The sequence below is a fragment of the Bombina bombina genome, chromosome 1 (genome assembly GCF_027579735.1).
Source record: "Bombina bombina isolate aBomBom1 chromosome 1, aBomBom1.pri, whole genome shotgun sequence".
Taxonomy (NCBI): domain Eukaryota; kingdom Metazoa; phylum Chordata; class Amphibia; order Anura; family Bombinatoridae; genus Bombina; species Bombina bombina.
Window position 1 is genome coordinate 1,136,221,352 of NC_069499.1, and position 19,640 is coordinate 1,136,240,991.

The window sequence follows — 19,640 nt, forward strand, 5'->3', positions numbered from 1 at the left end:
ATACAAACTTAATATTTTCACTGCAACAATATCTGCTACAGCAGATCATCACAATAACAGATTTATAACCTTATGGTAGAAACTGAGCAATCTGCTAAAAATCTGCAATTATTATTTATAACCCTGCTCATGGAATGAACCATTATCATGTTATCTAAGTGACTAAACATACATCTGAGAATAAGTCAGTTTTGGGAGAAGAAAACGCTTATAAATCAATGCAGACCTATTTCTATTGGCTGTTCCGATCAGCCAATAGAATGCGAGCTCAATCTGATTGGCTGATTGGATCAGCCAATCCGATTGAACTTGAATCTGATTGGCTGATTCAATCAGCCAATCAGATTTTTCTTACCTTAATTCCGATTGGCTCATAGAATCCTATCAGCCAATCGGAATTCGAGGGACGCCATCTTGGATGACGTCATTTAAAGGAACCTTCATTCGGACGTTCAGTCGTCGGCCAGGATGGATGTTCCGCGGTGGAGGACTTCAGGATGCTGCCGCTTCGCTCCGGATGGATGCCGCTTGGATGAAGACTTCAATCGGATGGAAGACCTCTTCTGCCCCGCTTGGATGAAGACTTCAGCCGGATCATGGACCTCTTCAGCCCCCCGCTTGGGCTTGGATCAGGACATCGGAGGAGCTCTTCAGGACGGATCGGTGAACCTGGTAGGGTGAAGACAAGGTAGGAAGATCTTCAGGGGCTTAGTGTTAGGTTTATTTAAGGGGGGTTTGGGTTAGATTAGGGGTATGTGGGTGGTGGGTTGTCCTGTTGGGGGGGGGTATTGTATGTTTTTTTTTACAGGCAAAAGAGCTGAATTTCTTGGGGCATGCCCCGCAAAGGGCCCTGTTCAGGGCTGGTAAGGTAAAAGAGCTTTGAAATGTAGTAATTTAGAATAGGGTAGGGCATTTTGTTATTTTGGGGGGCTTTGTTATTTTATTAGGGGGCTTAGAGTAGGTGTAATTAGTTTAAAATTGTTGTAATATTTTTCTTATGTTTGTAAATATTTTTTTATTTTTTGTAACTTAGTTCTTTTTTATTTTTTGTACTTTAGCTAGTTTATTTAATTGTATTTATTTGTAGGAATTGTATTTAATTAATTTATTGATAGTGTAGTGTTAGGTTAATTGTAGGTAATTGTAGGTAGTTTATTTAATTAATTTATTGATAGTGTAGTGTTAGGTTTAATTGTAACTTAGGTTATGATTTATTTTACAGGTAAATTTGTAATTATTTTAACTATTTTAGCTATTAAATAGTTCTTAACTATTTAATAGCTATTGTACCTGGTTAAAATAAATACAAAGTTACCTGTAAAATAAATATAAATCCTAAAATAGCTATAATATAATTATAATTTATATTGTAGCTATATTAGGATTTATTTTACAGGTAAGTATTTATCTTTAAATAGGAATAATTTATTTAATAAGAGTTAATTAATTTCGTTAGATGTAGGTGTCCTATTTAAAGCTAAATACTTACAGGTAAGTATTTAGCTTTAAATAGGAATAATTTATTTAATAAGATTTAATTTATTTCATTAGATAAAAATTATATTTAACTTAGGGGGGTGTTAGTGTTAGGGTTAGACTTAGCTTTAGGGGTTAATACATTTATTAGAGTAGCGGCGAGGTCTGGTCGGCAGATTAGGGGTTAATACTTGAAGTTAGGTGTCAAAGATGTTAGGGAGGGCAGATTAGGGGTTAATACTATTTATTATAGGGTTTTTGAGGCGGGAGTGCGGTGGTTTAGGGGTTAATACATTTATTATAGTGGCAGCGAGGTCCGGTCGGCAGATTAGGGGTTAATAAGTGTAGGTAAGGTAGCGGCGACGTTGGGGGGGCAGATTAGGGGTTAATAAATATTATGTAGGTGTCGGGGATGTTAGGGGCAGCAGATTAGGGGGTACATAGGGATAATGTAGGTTGCGACGGTGTCCGGAGCGGAAGATTAGGGGTTAATAATAAAATGCAGGTGTCAGCGATAGCGGGGGCGGCAGATTAGGGGTTAATAAGTTTAAGGTTAGGGGTGTTTAGACTCGGGGTTCATGTTAGGGTGTTAGGTGCAGACTTAGGAAGTGTTTCCCCATAGGAAACAATGGGTCTGAGGTTTTTTTTGCAGCTCAAACTGCCCCATTGTTTCCTATGGGGGAATCGTGCACGAGCACGTTTTTCCAGCTGGCCGCTACCGTAAGCAACGCGGGTATTTAGAGTTGAAGTGGCGGTAAATATGCCTGTACGCTCCCTTTTTGGAGCCTAACGCAGCCCTTCAGAGAACTCTAAATACCAGCGTTGTTTAAAAGGTGTGGGGGGGGGGGAAAACACGCGTAGCTAACGCACCCCTTTGGCCGCAAAACTCTAAATCTAGCCGATAGTGAATAGAGAGATTATGACACCGGTGTCGATACATTTTTAAATAAGATTAGGAAGATAAATTGTGTTTTTTAACTCATAATATTGTATTTATTAATGTTGTGTACAATAAATTATTTAACATTGAGTAGAATTTGAACTTTCTTGCATATAAATTAACCCATTGGGTAGCTCGGTTTTTTTAAAACGGTGATCATAGTGAACAGACTGCCTTGGGCGCCTCCCACAATCTTTCTTTTATTCTGAGCTGTTGGTCATTTTGGGTTGCACCCTGTGAGAGGTGTAGCTGCTGGGAAGGCAAGTGCTGTTTGAATAAGTTTTTAGACAATCCTTACTTACTCAGCAGACAAAGATGCAAGATCCTGTCTGACCTTATCAAATTGGGGTAGTATTATATCTGTTATCTTAGCAATAATTGCCAGGCCGCCTGCTCCATTGTGGCCGTTGCCACGGACACAGGCGGCTCCTTCCACTTCCCATGGCCGTTGCCATGGATTCAGGCGGCTTCTTCCTGTTCCCTGGCTGTTGCCATGTACTTTGCGGTGGTCTATCGCATTGGATCTGACATCACCACCACTCCTGGATGTCTCCCTTGGCACGAACCTGGGTCTATATAAGTACTTTCTCCCTCACTTACATTGCCCAAGTATAGGTGTTACTGTTTGTGCTCCTGGGTGCTTATTTTGCTGGTTAACCTCTGTACTGCTGATTGCCTTATTGTTGCTGAACTCTGCCTGTCTCAAGACCACTCTACTGATTAACCCCTGAACTGCTGACTGCCTTATTGTTGCTGAACTCTGCCTGTCTCAAGACCATTCTATTGATTAACCCCTGAACTGCTGCTTGCCTTATTGTTGCTGAACTCTGCCTGTCTCAAGACCACTCTACTGATTAACCCCTGAACTGCTGACTGCCTTATTGTTGCTGAACTCTGCCTGTCTCAAGACCATTCTATTGATTAACCCCTGAACTGCTGCTTGCCTTATTGTTGCTGAACTCTGCCTGTTCCAGACCTCTCTACTGTTTAACCCCTGTACTGCTGGTATTCTGGATTGCCTTATTGTTGCCGAACTCTGCTTGTCTGACTACTCTCCAGTTATCCTCTGTAGTGCTGTGAAGGATTGCCCTCTCTACTGTGAGTACTGCTTACCTCATTTACTTACCTCTTCTCTTGTTCTGTGATATTTCCTTAACCTTCCCCTTGACGCCTGGATAAGAAGACTACTGGCCAAGTTTGGTCTGATAGGGAAATATCCCACGAGCATTACAATAATAATTTGTGCATCTTAACCAACATTTGGGGAGGAAATATCCACTCCAATATTCTCTTAGGAGCCTGGTTAGCTAGGCCTGGTATTGCTAACTTTTCTTTGCTCTTTGGTGGCATTGTTGGAGATTTTGTTTTGGTGAGTGATCCAAATCTTTCCATGTGATATTAGTGATGAAAAAAAAACAAAAAACAATAATCCCCTAAATCTGTGAATGTAGTACAGGGGAGGGTTTTTGTGGGTTTCTTTTAGTGTAAAAAAAAAAAAGCTAACTGTGCCCCAAAAAATACACGGGGTGTCTTAAATTATATACTGTATGTAGGGGTTTACTTCTCCTTACAATCGGCTAGATTTGGAGTTTTGTCGGTAACGACCCGAAAAACTAACGCCGGCTTTTTTCTGGCCGCACCATAAAAATAACTCTGGTATCGAGAGTCCACATAAAGGCTGCGTTAGGCTCCAAAAAAGGAGCGTAGAGCATTTTTAACGCAGCTTCAACTCTCGATACCAGAGTTGCTTACGCAAGCGGCCAGCCTCAAAAACGTGCTCGTGCACGATTCTCCCATAGGAAACAATGGGGCTGTTTGAGCTGAAAAAAAACCTAACACCTGCAAAAAAGCCGCGTTCAGCTCTTAACGCAGCCCCATTGTTTGCTATGCGGTAACCCTTCCTACGTCTGCACCTAACACTCTAACATGTACCCCGAGTCTAAACATCCCTAACCTTACACTTATTAACCCCTAATCTGCCGCCCCCGCTATCGCTGACCCCTGCATATTATTATTAACCCCTAATCTTCCGCTCCGTAAACCACCGCTACTTAAATTATCCCTATGTACCCCTAATCTGCTGCCCTAACATCGCCGACCCCTATATTATATTTATTAACCCCTAATCTGCCCCCCACAACGTCGCCTACACCTGCCTACACTTATTAACCCCTAATCTGCCGACCGGACCTGAGCGCTACTATAATAAAGTTATTAACCCCTAATCCGCCTCACTAACCCTATAATAAATAGTATTAACCCCTAATCTGCCCTCCCTAACATCGCCGACACCTAACTTCAATTATTAACCCCTAATCTGCCGACCGGAGCTCACCGCTATTCTAATAAATGTATTAACCCCTAAAGCTATGTCTAACCCTAACACTAACACCCCCCTAAGTTAAATATAATTTACATCTAACGAAATTAATTAACTCTTATTAAATAAATTATTCCTATTTAAAGATAAATACTTACCTGTAAAATAAATCCTAATATAGCTACAATATAAATTATAATTATATTATAGCTATTTTAGGATTTATATTTATTTTACAGGTAACTTTGTATTTATTTTAACCAGGTACAATAGCTATTAAATAGTTAAGAACTATTTAATAGCTAAAATAGTTAAAATAATTACAAATTTACCTGTAAAATAAATCATAACCTAAGTTACAATTAAACCTAACACTACACTATCAATAAATTAATTAAATAAACTACCTACAATTACCTACAATTAACCTAACACTACACTATCAATAAATTAATTAAATACAATTCCTACAAATAAATACAATTAAATAAACTAGCTAAAGTACAAAAAATAAAAAAGAACTAAGTTACAAAAAATAAAAAAATATTTACAAACATAAGAAAAATATTACAACAATTTTAAACTAATTACACCTACTCTAAGCCCCCTAATAAAATAACAAAGCCCCCCAAAATAACAAAATGCCCTACCCTATTCTAAATTACTACATTTCAAAGCTCTTTTACCTTACCAGCCCTGAACAGGGCCCTTTGCGGGGCATGCCCCAAGAAATTCAGCTCTTTTGCCTGTAAAAAAAAACATACAATACCCCCCCCCAACATTACAACCCACCACCCACATACCCCTAATCTAACCCAAACCCCCCTTAAATAAACCTAACACTAAGCCCCTGAAGATCTTCCTACCTTGTCTTCACCCTACCAGGTTCACCGATCCGTCCTGAAGAGCTCCTCCGATGTCCTGATCCAAGCCCAAGCGGGGGGCTGAAGAGGTCCATGATCCGGCTGAAGTCTTCATCCAAGCGGGGCAGAAGAGGTCTTCCATCCGATTGAAGTCTTCATCCAAGCGGCATCCATCCGGAGCGAAGCGGCAGCATCCTGAAGTCCTCCACCGCGGAACATCCATCCTGGCCGACGACTGAACGACGAATGACGGTTCCTTTAAATGACGTCATCCAAGATGGCGTCCCTCGAATTCCGATTGGCTGATAGGATTCTATCAGCCAATCGGAATTAAGGTAGGAATATTCTGATTGGCTGATGGAATCAGCCAATCAGAATCAAGTTCAATCCGATTGGCTGATCCAATCAGCCAATCAGATTGAGCTTGCATTCTATTGGCTGATCGGAACAGCCAATCAGAATATTCCTACCTTAATTCCGATTGGCTGATAGAATCCTATCAGCCAATCGGAATTCGAGGGACGCCATCTTGGATGACGTCATTTAAAGGAACCGTCATTCGTCGTTCAGTCGTCGGCCAGGATGGATGTTCCGCGGTGGAGGTCTTCAGGATGCTGCCGCTTCGCTCCGGATGGATGCCGCTTGGATGAAGACTTCAATCGGATGGAAGACCTCTTCTGCCCTGCTTGGATGAAGACTTCAGCCGGATCATGGACCTCTTCAGCCCCCCACTTGGGCTTGGATCAGGACATCGGAGGAGCTCTTCAGGACGGATCGGTGAACCTGGTAGGGTGAAGACAAGGTAGGAAGATCTTCAGGGGCTTAGTGTTAGGTTTATTTAAGGGGGGTTTGGGTTAGATTAGGGGTATGTGGGTGGTGGGTTGTAATGTTGGGGGGGGGTATTGTATGTTTTTTTTTACAGGCAAAAGAGCTGAATTTCTTGGGGCATGCCCCGCAAAGGGCCCTGTTCAGGGCTGGTAAGGTAAAAGAGCTTTGAAATGTAGTAATTTAGAATAGGGTAGGGCATTTTGTTATTTTGGGGGGCTTTGTTATTTTATTAGGGGGCTTAGAGTAGGTGTAATTAGTTTAAAATTGTTGTAATATTTTTCTTATGTTTGTAAATATTTTTTTATTTTTTGTAACTTAGTTCTTTTTTATTTTTTGTACTTTAGCTAGTTTATTTAATTGTATTTATTTGTAGGAATTGTATTTAATTAATTTATTGATAGTGTAGTGTTAGGTTAATTGTAGGTAATTGTAGGTAGTTTATTTAATTAATTTATTGATAGTGTAGTGTTAGGTTTAATTGTAACTTAGGTTATGATTTATTTTACAGGTAAATTTGTAATTATTTTAACTATTTTAGCTATTAAATAGTTCTTAACTATTTAATAGCTATTGTACCTGGTTAAAATAAATACAAAGTTACCTGTAAAATAAATATAAATCCTAAAATAGCTATAATATAATTATAATTTATATTGTAGCTATATTAGGATTTATTTTACAGGTAAGTATTTATCTTTAAATAGGAATAATTTATTTAATAAGAGTTAATTAATTTCGTTAGATGTAAATTATATTTAACTTAGGGGGGTGTTAGTGTTAGGGTTAGACTTAGCTTTAGGGGTTAATACATTTATTAGAATAGCGGTGAGCTCCGGTCGGCAGATTAGGGGTTAATAATTGAAGTTAGGTGTCGGCGATGTTAGGGAGGGCAGATTAGGGGTTAATACTATTTATTATAGGGTTAGTGAGGCGGATTAGGGGTTAATAACTTTATTATAGTAGCGCTCAGGTCCGGTCGGCAGATTAGGGGTTAATAAGTGTAGGCAGGTGGAGGCGACGTTGAGGGGGGCAGATTAGGGGTTAATAAATATAATATAGGGGTCGGCGGTGTTAGGGGCAGCAGATTAGGGGTACATAAGGATAACGTAGGTGGCGGCGCTTTGCGGTCGGCAGATTAGGGGTTAATAAGTGTAGGTAGGTGGAGGCGACGTTGTGGGGGGCAGGTTAGGGGTTAATAAATATAATACAGGGGTCGGCGGTGTTAGGGGCAGCAGATTAGGGGTACATAAGGATAACGTAGGTGGCGGTCGGCAGATTAGGGGTTAAAAAAATTATTCGAGTGTCGGCGATGTGGAGGGACCTCGGTTTAGGGGTACATAGGTAGTTTATGGGTGTTAGTGTACTTTAGAGTACAGTAGTTAAGAGCTTTATAAACCGGCGTTAGCCCAGAAAGCTCTTAACTACTGACTTTTTTCCTGCGGCTGGAGTTTTGTCGTTAGATGTCTAACGCTCACTTCAGACACGACTCTAAATACCGGAGTTAGAAAGATCCCATTGAAAAGATAGGATACGCAATTTACGTAACGGGATCTGCGGTATGGAAAAGTCGCGGCTGAAAAGTGAGCGTTAGACCCTATTTTGAGTGACTCCAAATACCGGCGGTAGCCTAAAACCAGCGTTAGGAGCCTCTAACGCTGGTTTTCACGGCTAACGCCAAACTCCAAATCTAGGTCAATGACTTTTACTTTCAAGTATCCTTTTACTCCTGCTTACTTTACTTATTCTCTTCCTTTAGCTTATAAAGTACTTAGTATAGTAAAGGACTATGGAAGCCTTACAACTTTTATGGCTAAATGACTATAAATATCAAGTTTACAGCTTTATATATCCTAAACCTATGCAATTACATTTTGACAAAAAAGGAAATCAGAAAAAAAATATAAATAAATAAAAATAAAGATAACACATCCTGAAAATCTCAAAGTAGACAACACTTTTGTCAAATTTCTCTAACACCGGATAAAGCCTCCTCTTCCCTCCACAAGGGATAAAACTGAAAGGGCTTCTTAGAAAAAGACTTTGAAAGATACATTTTGGGTTTTATATCCCTTTAAAGTCTTCTTGAACCACTCCTTGTGGCGACCCAACAAAGGAATTTAGTTCCAATGGATTTCATTGTTGATCTAATATTTGTTTTCATTAATCCTATACTGTTGGTGTGTACATGGTGTACACGTAAATAAAATAAAAAATAAATAAAAATTAATATATATAAATATAATTTCTAATAGAGACAATTTGCATGTACATTTTGCAAAGAATGTGGCCATATCCTTAAAGGGACACTGAACCCAAATGTTTTTCTTTCGTGATTCAGATAGAGCATGCAATTTTAAGCCACTTTCTAATTTACTCCTATTATCAATTTTTCTTCTTCTCTTGTTATCTTTATTTGAAAAAGAAGGCATCTAAGCTTTTCTTTTGGTTCAGACCTCTGGACAGCACTTTTTATTGGTGGATGAATTTATCCACCAATTAGCAAGAACAACCCAGGTTGTTCACCAAAAATCAGCCGGCATCTAAACTTACATTCTTGCACTTCAAATACAGATACCAAGAGAATGAAGAAAATTTGATAATAGGAGTAAATTAGAAAGTTGCTTAAAATGTCATGCTCTATCTGAATCACAAAAGAAAAAATTTGGGTTCAGTGTCCCTTTAAGATTATTCTCTCTTTTGCCAATCACCCCAAGACATCACCCAAACAGAATGAAGAAACCTTTACCTATGATATGAGCAGGCTCGCTCATTCGAGTCTGCAACCTTGATTTAAAGAGACACTAAAGAAAGAAAGTAATTTCTCATGATTCAGATAGAGCATGAATTTTTAAGAGAGACTTTTTAATTTACTTCCATTATCAAATTGCTCACAGTCTTTTTATATGCACACTTTATGGGGCACCTGCTTAGCATGTGCAATAATGATATGGCCAGTAGATGCTGCTCGCCCCAAAAGCAGAAACTTGTCCATCTGCAGTATGATAAATGTGGGCCTGTGTTTGGCTTTCACTAACAATGCCCTCAAAGAAATATGTAGATTGTTTTCTGTGTTATAATATTTGTAGATCTGTGTCTGTGGAGATGAAGTAATGTTTCGTAAGAGCATAATCTTAAGTAGATAGTATTGATGGCTGCTGTGCCCTTTAATTAGTGTCCCTCCTGAGACAAATCTGGAAGGTGAAGTTATTTTTGAGTTTAATGATTTGACCAGGGATGAGATGAGATCATGGGGCATATTTATCAAGCTCCGTATGGAGCTTGATGCCCCTTGTTTCCGGCGAGCCTTTAGGCTCGCTGGAAACAGAAGTTATGAAGCAGCGGTCTAAGGCTCTAAGGCGGCGGGCAGAAATTAACCTGATTGAATACGATCAGGTTAATTGACACCCCCTGCTAGCGGCTGATTGGCCGCAAATTTGCAGGGGGCGGCATTGCACCAGCAGTTCACAAGAACTGCTGATGCAATGATAAATGCTGACAGCGTATGCTATCGGCATTTATCTATGTGTGGCAGACATGATACGCTACTTTGTATCATGTCCGCTTGCATATTGATAAATATGCTCCCATGAGTGTGTGTGTGTATTTCTGAGTGTCTCTGTGAGTGTTTCTGTGTGTGTGTTTAAATGTCTCTGCGTGTGTGTGAGTGTGTGTGTGTGTCTATGAGTGTTTCTGTGAGTGTGTGTGTTTCTGGGTGTGTGTTTAAATGTATTTGTGTGTGTGTGTCTATGAGTGTGTCTGTGTGTGTTTCTATAAGTGTTTCTGTGAGTTTGTGTGTTTCTGGGTGTCTGTGTGAGTGTGTTCTGGGTGTATTTCTGTTTGTGTGTTATTACCTTTTACAACATTCTCAAGTATGACTACACTCAAGAATACAGTCCACACACATTTTAGTCACAGTTCAAAAGGGGAGGTAAGGGGGCCCCAATAAATGGTTTAGTAAGAAGCTCCAACATCTCTAGTGGTGGTCTTGCAGGTACTTCTCACTCTTATTTTATTTATTTATCTACATATTTATTTATGTATTTTTGTATATGTATGTATGTATTTGGATTGACCCCTCTTGTTTTTAAGCGTTATACTTAAAGGACCAGTCAACACAGTAGATTTGCATAATCAACACATGCAAGATAACAAGACAATGCAATAGCACTTAGTCTGAACTTCAAATGAGTAGTAGATTTTTTTTCTGACAATTTTAAAAGTTATGCCTTTTTCCACTCCCCCTGTACCATGTGACAGCCATCAGCCAATCACAAATGCATACACATACCATGTGACAGCCATCAGCCATTCACAAATGCATACACACTTATTCTTGCACATGCTCAGTAGGAGCTGGTGACTCAAAAAGTTTAAATATAAAAAGACTGTGCACATTTTGTTAATGGAAGTAAATTGGAAAGTTGTTTAAAATGGCATTTTCTATCTGAATAATGAAAGTTTAATTTTGATTGAGTGTCCCTTTAAGGCAATTTCTGGAGCTATCCACAGTGTTAATAAATATTGGGTTAGATTACAAGTGGAGCACTATTTTAACATGCGCTCCGTAAAAAGGCAAATCTGCCCCTTTAACGGCACACGTTAAATAACCAGCCATTAAAAGTGGCTGGTTAATGCACCCACAAGCTCATGGAATCACTTTGTGCTTAGTGCAATTCAGAAGTCAGACCTCTGGTTAATTAAAAAATGTGGCCTAATTGCACCCAAAATAAAGTGGATAGTTGTTTTATATAAATAAGAAATGACCTTTTTAAAAAAAAAATCATAAAAAAAACTGCACAAGGGGTTAAAGGGAGTGGATGTGGGGTGTTAAAAAAAAAAGTCACTGAAAAGTGTCTTTAAATATAGGTGAATGGGGACTGTGTTTTCACTGTAAATCTATATGTATATGCTTATATAAATATATATTTATGTATTAATGTGTGTATATACACATATAAACACATAAATATATATTTATATATTCATATACATATATATTTTTAATTGGCTGCGTGAATTACCCCTGTGCTCTGCTAGGTGCTTTGCTGTGTCTCATGGCATGAGAACAAGGCTCCCATTGGACCTGAGGTCGCATTCACATTGCGCCTAACTTGTAATTTACAAGCGATGTTATTACTGAGTGGAGAGCAAATATCACGTTGTAAAAGCGCAATAGTGCGCTCCACTCTTAAACTAGGCCGTTATATATATTATTATATCAAATATTTGTCAAGTGGGGCCATGTTTTGCGGTATCCATAGCCACTCAAGTTTTAAAACTTTAATGCAATATAAGGATTCTCTGTTATATTACTCATAACTGTTCCATTATTATTATTTTTAACACATTTAATTTATATTTAAGAAATAATTATTTAGTTGCTTATCACCTGTGCATATTGAAAGCCTTCTTGTGTAACATGTTTTATGGTTTACTCTGGGTTTAGTGGACCATTTCAAACTTTTTTATCATTAAGTAATTTAATTATTTTCTGTCTGGCAGGTTCGCTTTGGATTGATGCACGCAGATTTCTTTATGAACAACGTCAAAAGTAATGATTATGTAAAAAACTGTGAGGAATGCAAACCCATTATCATCAATGCACTGCAAAGTTTATTTAACCTCAATATGCATGGGCAATCCACATTGAATTTCTCAACCCACTTCTCCAGGCCACGCCTCCCTTTTGCCATCTTGTTTGCTATTGGTGGCTGGAGTGGTAGTAGTCCAACAAACATTATCGAAGCTTATGATATCAGAGCTAATTGCTGGGTAAATGTTACAGGTAAAGACGAGAGTCCAAGAGCATATCATGGTGCTGTATACCTAAACGGCTTTGTTTATGTCATTGGTGGGTTTGATAGCTTGGACTACTTCAACAGCATGAAACGATTTGACCCAGTCGAGAAAACATGGCATCAGTTGTCCCCTATGCATTCTCGGAGGTGTTATGTTAGTGTCACTATTCTGGATAAATTAATCTATGCTATGGGAGGGTTTGATGGTTATGTACGACTCAGCTCAGCAGAACGTTACGAACCAGAGGACAACCAGTGGACTTTGATAGCACCCATGCATGAGCAGAGAAGTGATGCCAGTGCAACCACGTTCAATGGAAAAGTAAGATTCTGTTGAATATATAAATATTTCTGCCCCTTTATTGATCCACATATTTTGTATTAAATTTGCTTCATAAACTTATTTTTTACAACTGTACACATTTCTTTAAGACACATATAGAACAGTGATTAACCCCTTATCTGAGACTTCCATACAACTAACAAACTCTATTTTACCTCTGCACATAGAACATGATTAATCCCAGCTGTCAGCCACATATACATCAGTGATTAAACCTTCCCAACTAATGCCAGCAAAATATATATTGTAGTTATTTATATTTTGCCAGCTATTTATAAAGCAATGAGCTGGTGAGTTGCTTCATTAAAAAATAAAACAGTGGTGATGCTTACAGGCCTGAGGCCTCTAATAAAAAATAATAATAATAAAAGCAATATAGGGGCAAGTTACATATTGCTAAGCCTCTCAAAATGTGCCGCACAACAATTATTTATTTAGTTCTATGCACAGTCTAGTTATAAGTTACCTGAGCTATACCCTGGGTGAAATTTTCCACTTTCTTGTATATGCTGCTGTAAGTACATTGTCTCCATTCCTGAATATTGACACTCGTCTATCTTTTTCCTCTTCTCAGCTTTCTATTTCCCTCTCCATTTTTTATTCCTAAGTGTCCTAGTAATAGTTACCAACCATATGTTGCCACTGTCTCATTTTTATTTATCGCCTCTGTTACCATAATTTCAATATCATCTTTCACATTCTTCTCAGCTATTCAGTATGATGTAACTCCTCTCTTGTCCTCATCTCAGTTGTCATCATTCATCTACAATTATTTCTATATTACCTCCAGCTCCTATTCTCCTGCTTTTTCCTCTTTATTCCCAGTTCAGTCCATTAATTATGATGTAAGCTTTGAGTCCTGAAGACAAATTAAGACTGTTGTATCTAATATAATTGCACTTATGATTAGTTAGGACTTTAACGTTACGTTAAAACTTTAGCAAAGGTGGCAAACTTATGTTAACCACTTGGCTTCCAGAAAAGGTTGCAAATTTGGAGTTAACCCAAACATTACCTTAAGCCCAACCTAAGCCTAATTCTAAACATATGCAACCCTTTGGTCAGAACCATTTTGTTACCATAATTTAAAACGATACAAATAATAATGAGCCACACGTGTAGTTAGAAATGTTAATATCGACAATGCAGACATATTTGTCAGAAATTAACTTCTTTGCTATTTTATGGAATTTTGTTTTTTTGTTCAGGTCTATATATGTGGAGGGTTTAATGGCAAAGAGTACCTATTCACAGCTGAGGTCTACAACCCCATGAACAACCAGTGGAGTTTGATCGCCAACATGAAGAGCAGACGTAGTGGAGTAGGAGTGACTGCTTATGGAAACCATGTCTATGCTGTATGTAAATTGTTTATATGTCCGCTAGCATCAAATCTGTTTCTTTGCTTGGAATTATCATACACTGTAATACACAGAGATTTTCATATATAGACTGTTGTGATGATGCTTTTGAAATTCCTTTAAGGAAATCCAGATTTTTTTCCAATGATCTATTTTACATCCTTCTCTTTGTATCCATTGTTGAGAATCGTACCTAGGTAGGTTCAGGAGTAGCAGTAGACTACTGGGAGCTAGCTGCTGATTGGTAACTGCACGTATATGATTGTTGTCATTGACTCAACTTTTGTGTTCACCTAGCTCCCAGTAATGCACTGCTGCTCCTTCTTCAAATGATACCATGAGAGTTAAGCAAACTCAATATTAGAAGTAAATTGGAAAAGTTGTTTAAAATGGTCTACTCTATCTGAATCATGAAAGAAAAAAATTGGGTTTCATGTCCCTTTAACCCAAATCACAACTTTGTCCCCATCACAATTCGATAACCCTACTCAACCTAGTCCAACAAGCCTGCCCCTTTACCATTATGTTAACCACCAAAAACTAAGCACTCCCAAAACCTAAAGGCTACCTTTGGAGCACTGAACCTCCCAAAATATGACTAAAGAACATTTAGGCAAAACTCTAATAAACCCTGAAATCTATTGTTGTGGTGGCAGGATAATAGGTTCTATTATGGTGGGTGCTGGATCACTATTTGGGTTAATAGATGTGTAGTGGGGCTGATTTATGGTTAGTTCCACTAAAGTTGGGGTTTTGGTCTTATATTAGTTTGGGTTGCAAGCACCTTCCCGGATTGTTCATAGTGCCCAGCTATAAGGAGTGGGTGTTATTCAGTGACAAACATTGTCACTAAAAAATAATGGTTTGATTACGATACGACCACACAAATTAACGCCTAGTTTTAGAGTTCTGCGTTAGCCGTCAAAAGCAGCGTTAAGGGCTCCTAACGCTGCTTTTTACCGCCCGCTGGTATTTAGAGTCAGCCAGGAAAGGGTCTAATGCTCACTTACAAGCCGCGACTTTTCCATACCGCAGATCCCCTTATGCTAATTGCGTAGCCTATCTTTTCAATGGGATCTTCCTAACGCTGGTATTTAGAGTCTTGGCTGAAGTGAGCAGTAGACCCTCTACCCACTAAGACCTTTCTGGGCTAACGCCGGTTTATAAAGCTCTTAACTACTGTGCTCTAAAGTACACTAACACCCATTAACTACCTATGTACCCCTAAACCGAGGTCCCTCCACATCGCCGCCACTCTAATAAATTTTTTAACCCCTAATCTGCCGACCGCACACCGCCGCCACCTACATTATCCCTATGTACCCCTAATCTGCTGCCCCTAACATTGCCGACACCTACATAATATTTATTAACCCCTAATCTGCCCCCCCCAACGTCGCCGCCACCTACCTACACTTATTAACCCCTAATCTGCCGACCGGACCTCGCCGCTACTCTAATAAATGTATTAACCCCTAAACCACCTCAAAAACCCTATAATAAATATTATTAACCCCTAATCTGCCCTCACTAACATCGCCGACACCTAACTTCAAGTATTAACCCCTAATCTGCCGACCGGACCTCGCCGCTACTATAATAAATGTATTAACCCCTAAAGCTAAGTCTAACCCTAACACCCCCCTAAATTAAATATAATGTTATTCTAACGAAATAAATTAACTCTTATTAACTAAAGTCTTCCTATTTAAAACTAAATACTTACCTGTAAAATAAACCCTAATATAGCTACAATATAACAAATAATTATATTGTAGCTATTTTAGGATTTATATTTATTTTACAGGCAACTTTGTATTTATTTTAACTAGGTACAATAGCTATTAAATAGTTATTAACTATTTAATAGCTACCTAGTTAAAATAATTACCAAATTACCTGTAAAATAAATCCTAACCTAAGTTACAATTAAAACTAACACTACACTATCAATAAATTAATTAAATCAATTAACTACAAGTACCTACAATTAAATAAACTAAACTAAATTACAAAAAATAAAAAAAGATTACAAGGATTTTAAGCTAATTACACCTACTCTAAGCCCCCTAATAAAATAACAGCCCCCCAAAATAAAAAAAAAATCTACCCTAATCTAAATTAAAATAGTTAACAGCTCTATTACCTTACCAGCCCTTAAAAGGGCTTTTTGCGGGGCATGCCCCAAAGAAATCAGCTCTTTTGCCTGTAAAAAACACACAATACCACCCCCCAACATTACAACCCACCACCGACATACCCCTACTCTAACCCAAACCCCCTTAAATAAACCTAACACTACCCCTCTGAAGATCTCCCTACCTTGAGTCGTCTTCACTCAGCCGAGCACCGATGGACCAAAAGAAGACTTCCAGAGCGGCAGAAGTCTTCATCCTATCCGGGCAGAAGAGGACATCCGGACCGGCAGACATCTTCATCCAAGCGGTATCTTCTATCTTCATCCATCCGACGAGGAGCGGCTCCATCTTCAAGACCTCCGGAGCGGAACATCCTCTTCCTACCGATGACTACCGACGAATGAAGGTCCCTTTAAGTGACATCATCCAAGATGGTGTCCCTCAAATTCCGATTGGCTGATAGGATTCTATCAGCCAATCGGAATTAATGTAGGAAAAATCTGATTGGCTGATTGAATCAGCCAATCAGATTCAAGTTCAATCCGATTGGCTGATCCAATCAGCCAATCAGATTGAGCTTGCATTCTATTGGCTGTTCCGATCAGCCAATAAAATGCAAGCTCAATCTGATTGGCTGATTGGATCAGCCAATCGGATTGAACTTGAATCTGATTGGCTGATTAAATCAGCCAATCAGATTTTTCCTACCTTAATTCCGATTGGCTGATAGAATCCTATCAGCCAATCGGAATTCGAGGGACGCCATCTTGGATGACGTCACTTAAAGGAACCTTCATTCGTCGGTAGGAAGAGGATGTTCCGCGCAGGAGGTCTTGAAGATGGACCTGCTCCTCGTCGGATGGATGAAGATAGAAGATGCCGCTTGGATGAAGATGTCTGCCAGTCCGGGTGTCCTCTTCTGCCCGGATAGGATGAAGACTTCTGCCACTCCGGATGTCTTCTTTTGGTCCATCGGTGCTCGGCTGAGTGAAGACGACTCAAGTAGGGAGATCTTCAGGGGGGTAGTGTTAGGTTTATTTAAGGGGGGTTTGGGCTAGAGTAGGGGTATGTGGGTGTTGGGTTGTAATGTTGGGGGGTGGTATTGTGTTTTTTTTACAGGCAAAAGAGCTGATTTCTTTGAGGCATGCCCCGCAAAAAAAGCCCTTTTAAGGGCTGGTAAGGTAATAGAGCTGTTAACTATTTTAATTTAGATTAGGGTAGGGAATTTTTTTATTTTGGGGGGCTTTGTTATTTTATTAGGGGGCTTAGAGTAGGTGTAATTATCTTAAAATCCTTGTAATCTTTTTTTATTTTTTGTAATTTAGTGTTTGTTTTTGTAATTTAGTTTAGTTTGTTTAATTGTAGGTACTTGTAGTTAATTGATTTAATTAATTTATTGATAGTGTAGTGTTAGGTTTAATTGTAACTTAGGTTAGGATTTATTTTACAGGTAATTTGGTAATTATTTTAACTAGGTAGCTATTAAATAGTTAATAACTATTTAATAGCTAATGTACCTAGTTAAAATAAATACAAAGTTGCCTGTAAAAAAATATAAATCCTAAAATAGCTACAATATAATTATTCGTTATATTGTAGCTATATTAGGGTTTATTTTACAGGTAAGTATTTCATTTTAAATAGTAAGACTTTAGTTAATAAGAGTTAATTTATTTCGTTAGAATAAAATTATATTTAACTTAGGGGGGTGTTAGGGTTAGACTTAGCTTTAGGGGTTAATACATTTATTAGAGTAGCGACGAGGTCCGGTCGGCAGATTAGGGGCCAATACTTGAAGTTAGGTGTCGGCGATGTTAGGGGGGGGCAGATTAGGGGTTAATACTATTTATTATAGGGTTTTTGAGGCGGGAGTGCGGCGGTTTAGGGGTTAATACATTTATTATAGTGGCGGCGAGGTCCGGTCAGCAGATTAGGGGTTAATAAGTGTAGGTAGGTAGCGGCGACGTTGAGGGCGGCAGATTAGGGGTTAATAAATATAGGGGTCGGCGATGTTAGGGGCAGCAGATTAGGGGTACATAGCTATAATGTAGGTTGCGGCGGTGTCCGGAGCGGCAGACTAGGGGTTAATAATATAATGCAGGGGTCAGCGATAGTGGGGGCAGCAGATTAGGGGTTAATAAGTGTAAGGTTAGGGGTGTTTAGACTCGGGGTTCATGTTAGGGTGTTAGGTGCAGACTTAGAAACTGTTTCCCCATAGGAAACAATGGGGCTGCGTTAGGAGCTGAACGCTGCTTTTTTGCAGGTGTTAGGTTTTTTTTCAGCCCAAACTGCCCCATTGTTTCCTATGGGGATATCGTGCACAAACACGTTTTTCCAGCTAGCCGCTACCGTAAGCAACGCTGGTATTGAGAGTTGAAGTGGCGGTAAATATGCCTTTACGCTCCTTTTTGGAGCCTAACGCAGCCCTTCAGAGAACTCTAAATACCAGCGTTATTTAAAAGGTGCGGGGGGAAAAAACACGCGTAGCTAACGCACCCCTTTGGCCGCCAAACTCTAAATCTAGCTGTAAGACTTTACAAGCAAATTCTGTTATATTGTTCAATTAAAATTTTATTGTTAATCTATTCTAGGTAGGCGGCTTTGATGGTGCTAACAGACTGCGGACTGCTGAAGCGTATTGTCCTATATCTGACACTTGGCGCAATATAACAAACATGTTCAACCAACGTAGCAACTTTGGCATTGAAGTGGTGGATGATCTGCTCTTTGTAGTTGGAGGTTTCAACGGATTCACCACAGTCTTTAATGTGGAATATTATGATGAGAAGAAAAGTGAGTGGTATAATGCCCATGATATGAGTGTTTACCGCAGTGCTCTAAGCTGTTGTGTGGTATCTGGACTCAGCAACATTCGAGAGTATACTGCTCAGAAAGAACAAATCAACACTTATCTCTAATTTTGATGTGCAACTACAAAATAAAAGATTGAAAGCTCATAAAAGAATTGTTTTATAATTTGCAAATATCAATATATAATACACATATGCCTAAATTACAAGTGGAGCTTAATTAAAATGGCAGGGTCCGTTATCTTGCGCTCATCCTCATGCAAAGAATAACACACAATCTGGTATTACTAGTGAATAGTTAAAATGTTTACCAATGCATCTTAATGACACATGAAACCCAGAATTTTTCTTTCATGATTTAGATAAAAAACTTAATTTTCCAACTTTCCATTTTAAAAGCATTAACCAATTTTCTTCGTTCTCTTGGTATTTCTTGTTGAAAAGCAGTAAAGTAAGCTGAGGAGTGTGCGTGTGTCTGCAGCACTATATGGCTGCAGTTTTGCAAGAATGTTATACATTTGCCAGAGCACTAGATGGCAGCACTTTTTCCTGCCGTGTAGTGCCCCAGGCATGTGCACGCTACCTACCTAGGTATCTCTTCAACAAAAAATACATTGGAACCTATTGGGTTTCATGTCCCTTTAATGCAGCTTGAACTTTTTTTAGCGCACCCTATACTTTTAATGGTTAGTGCAGAGGGCGCTATTAGCATATTACAAGTGGTAAGTTAAGCGTTGTACTCGAGCACAATCCAAAATACTGC

General features: G+C 38.9%; 1 protein-coding gene across 1 annotated transcript in view; it reads left to right on the forward strand.

Annotated features, from left to right (window-relative positions):
* Positions 1-18,985, forward strand: part of KLHL10 (kelch like family member 10) — a 94,324-nt gene extending 75,339 nt beyond the window's left edge. Inside the window, exons 3-5 of the mRNA XM_053717828.1 lie at positions 11,930-12,547; positions 13,777-13,926; positions 18,659-18,985. Of these exons, the coding sequence (XP_053573803.1) occupies positions 11,930-12,547; positions 13,777-13,926; positions 18,659-18,985 (1,095 nt within the window). The remainder of the gene's footprint in view (positions 1-11,929; positions 12,548-13,776; positions 13,927-18,658) is intronic.
* Positions 18,986-19,640: the final 655 nt, after the last annotated feature.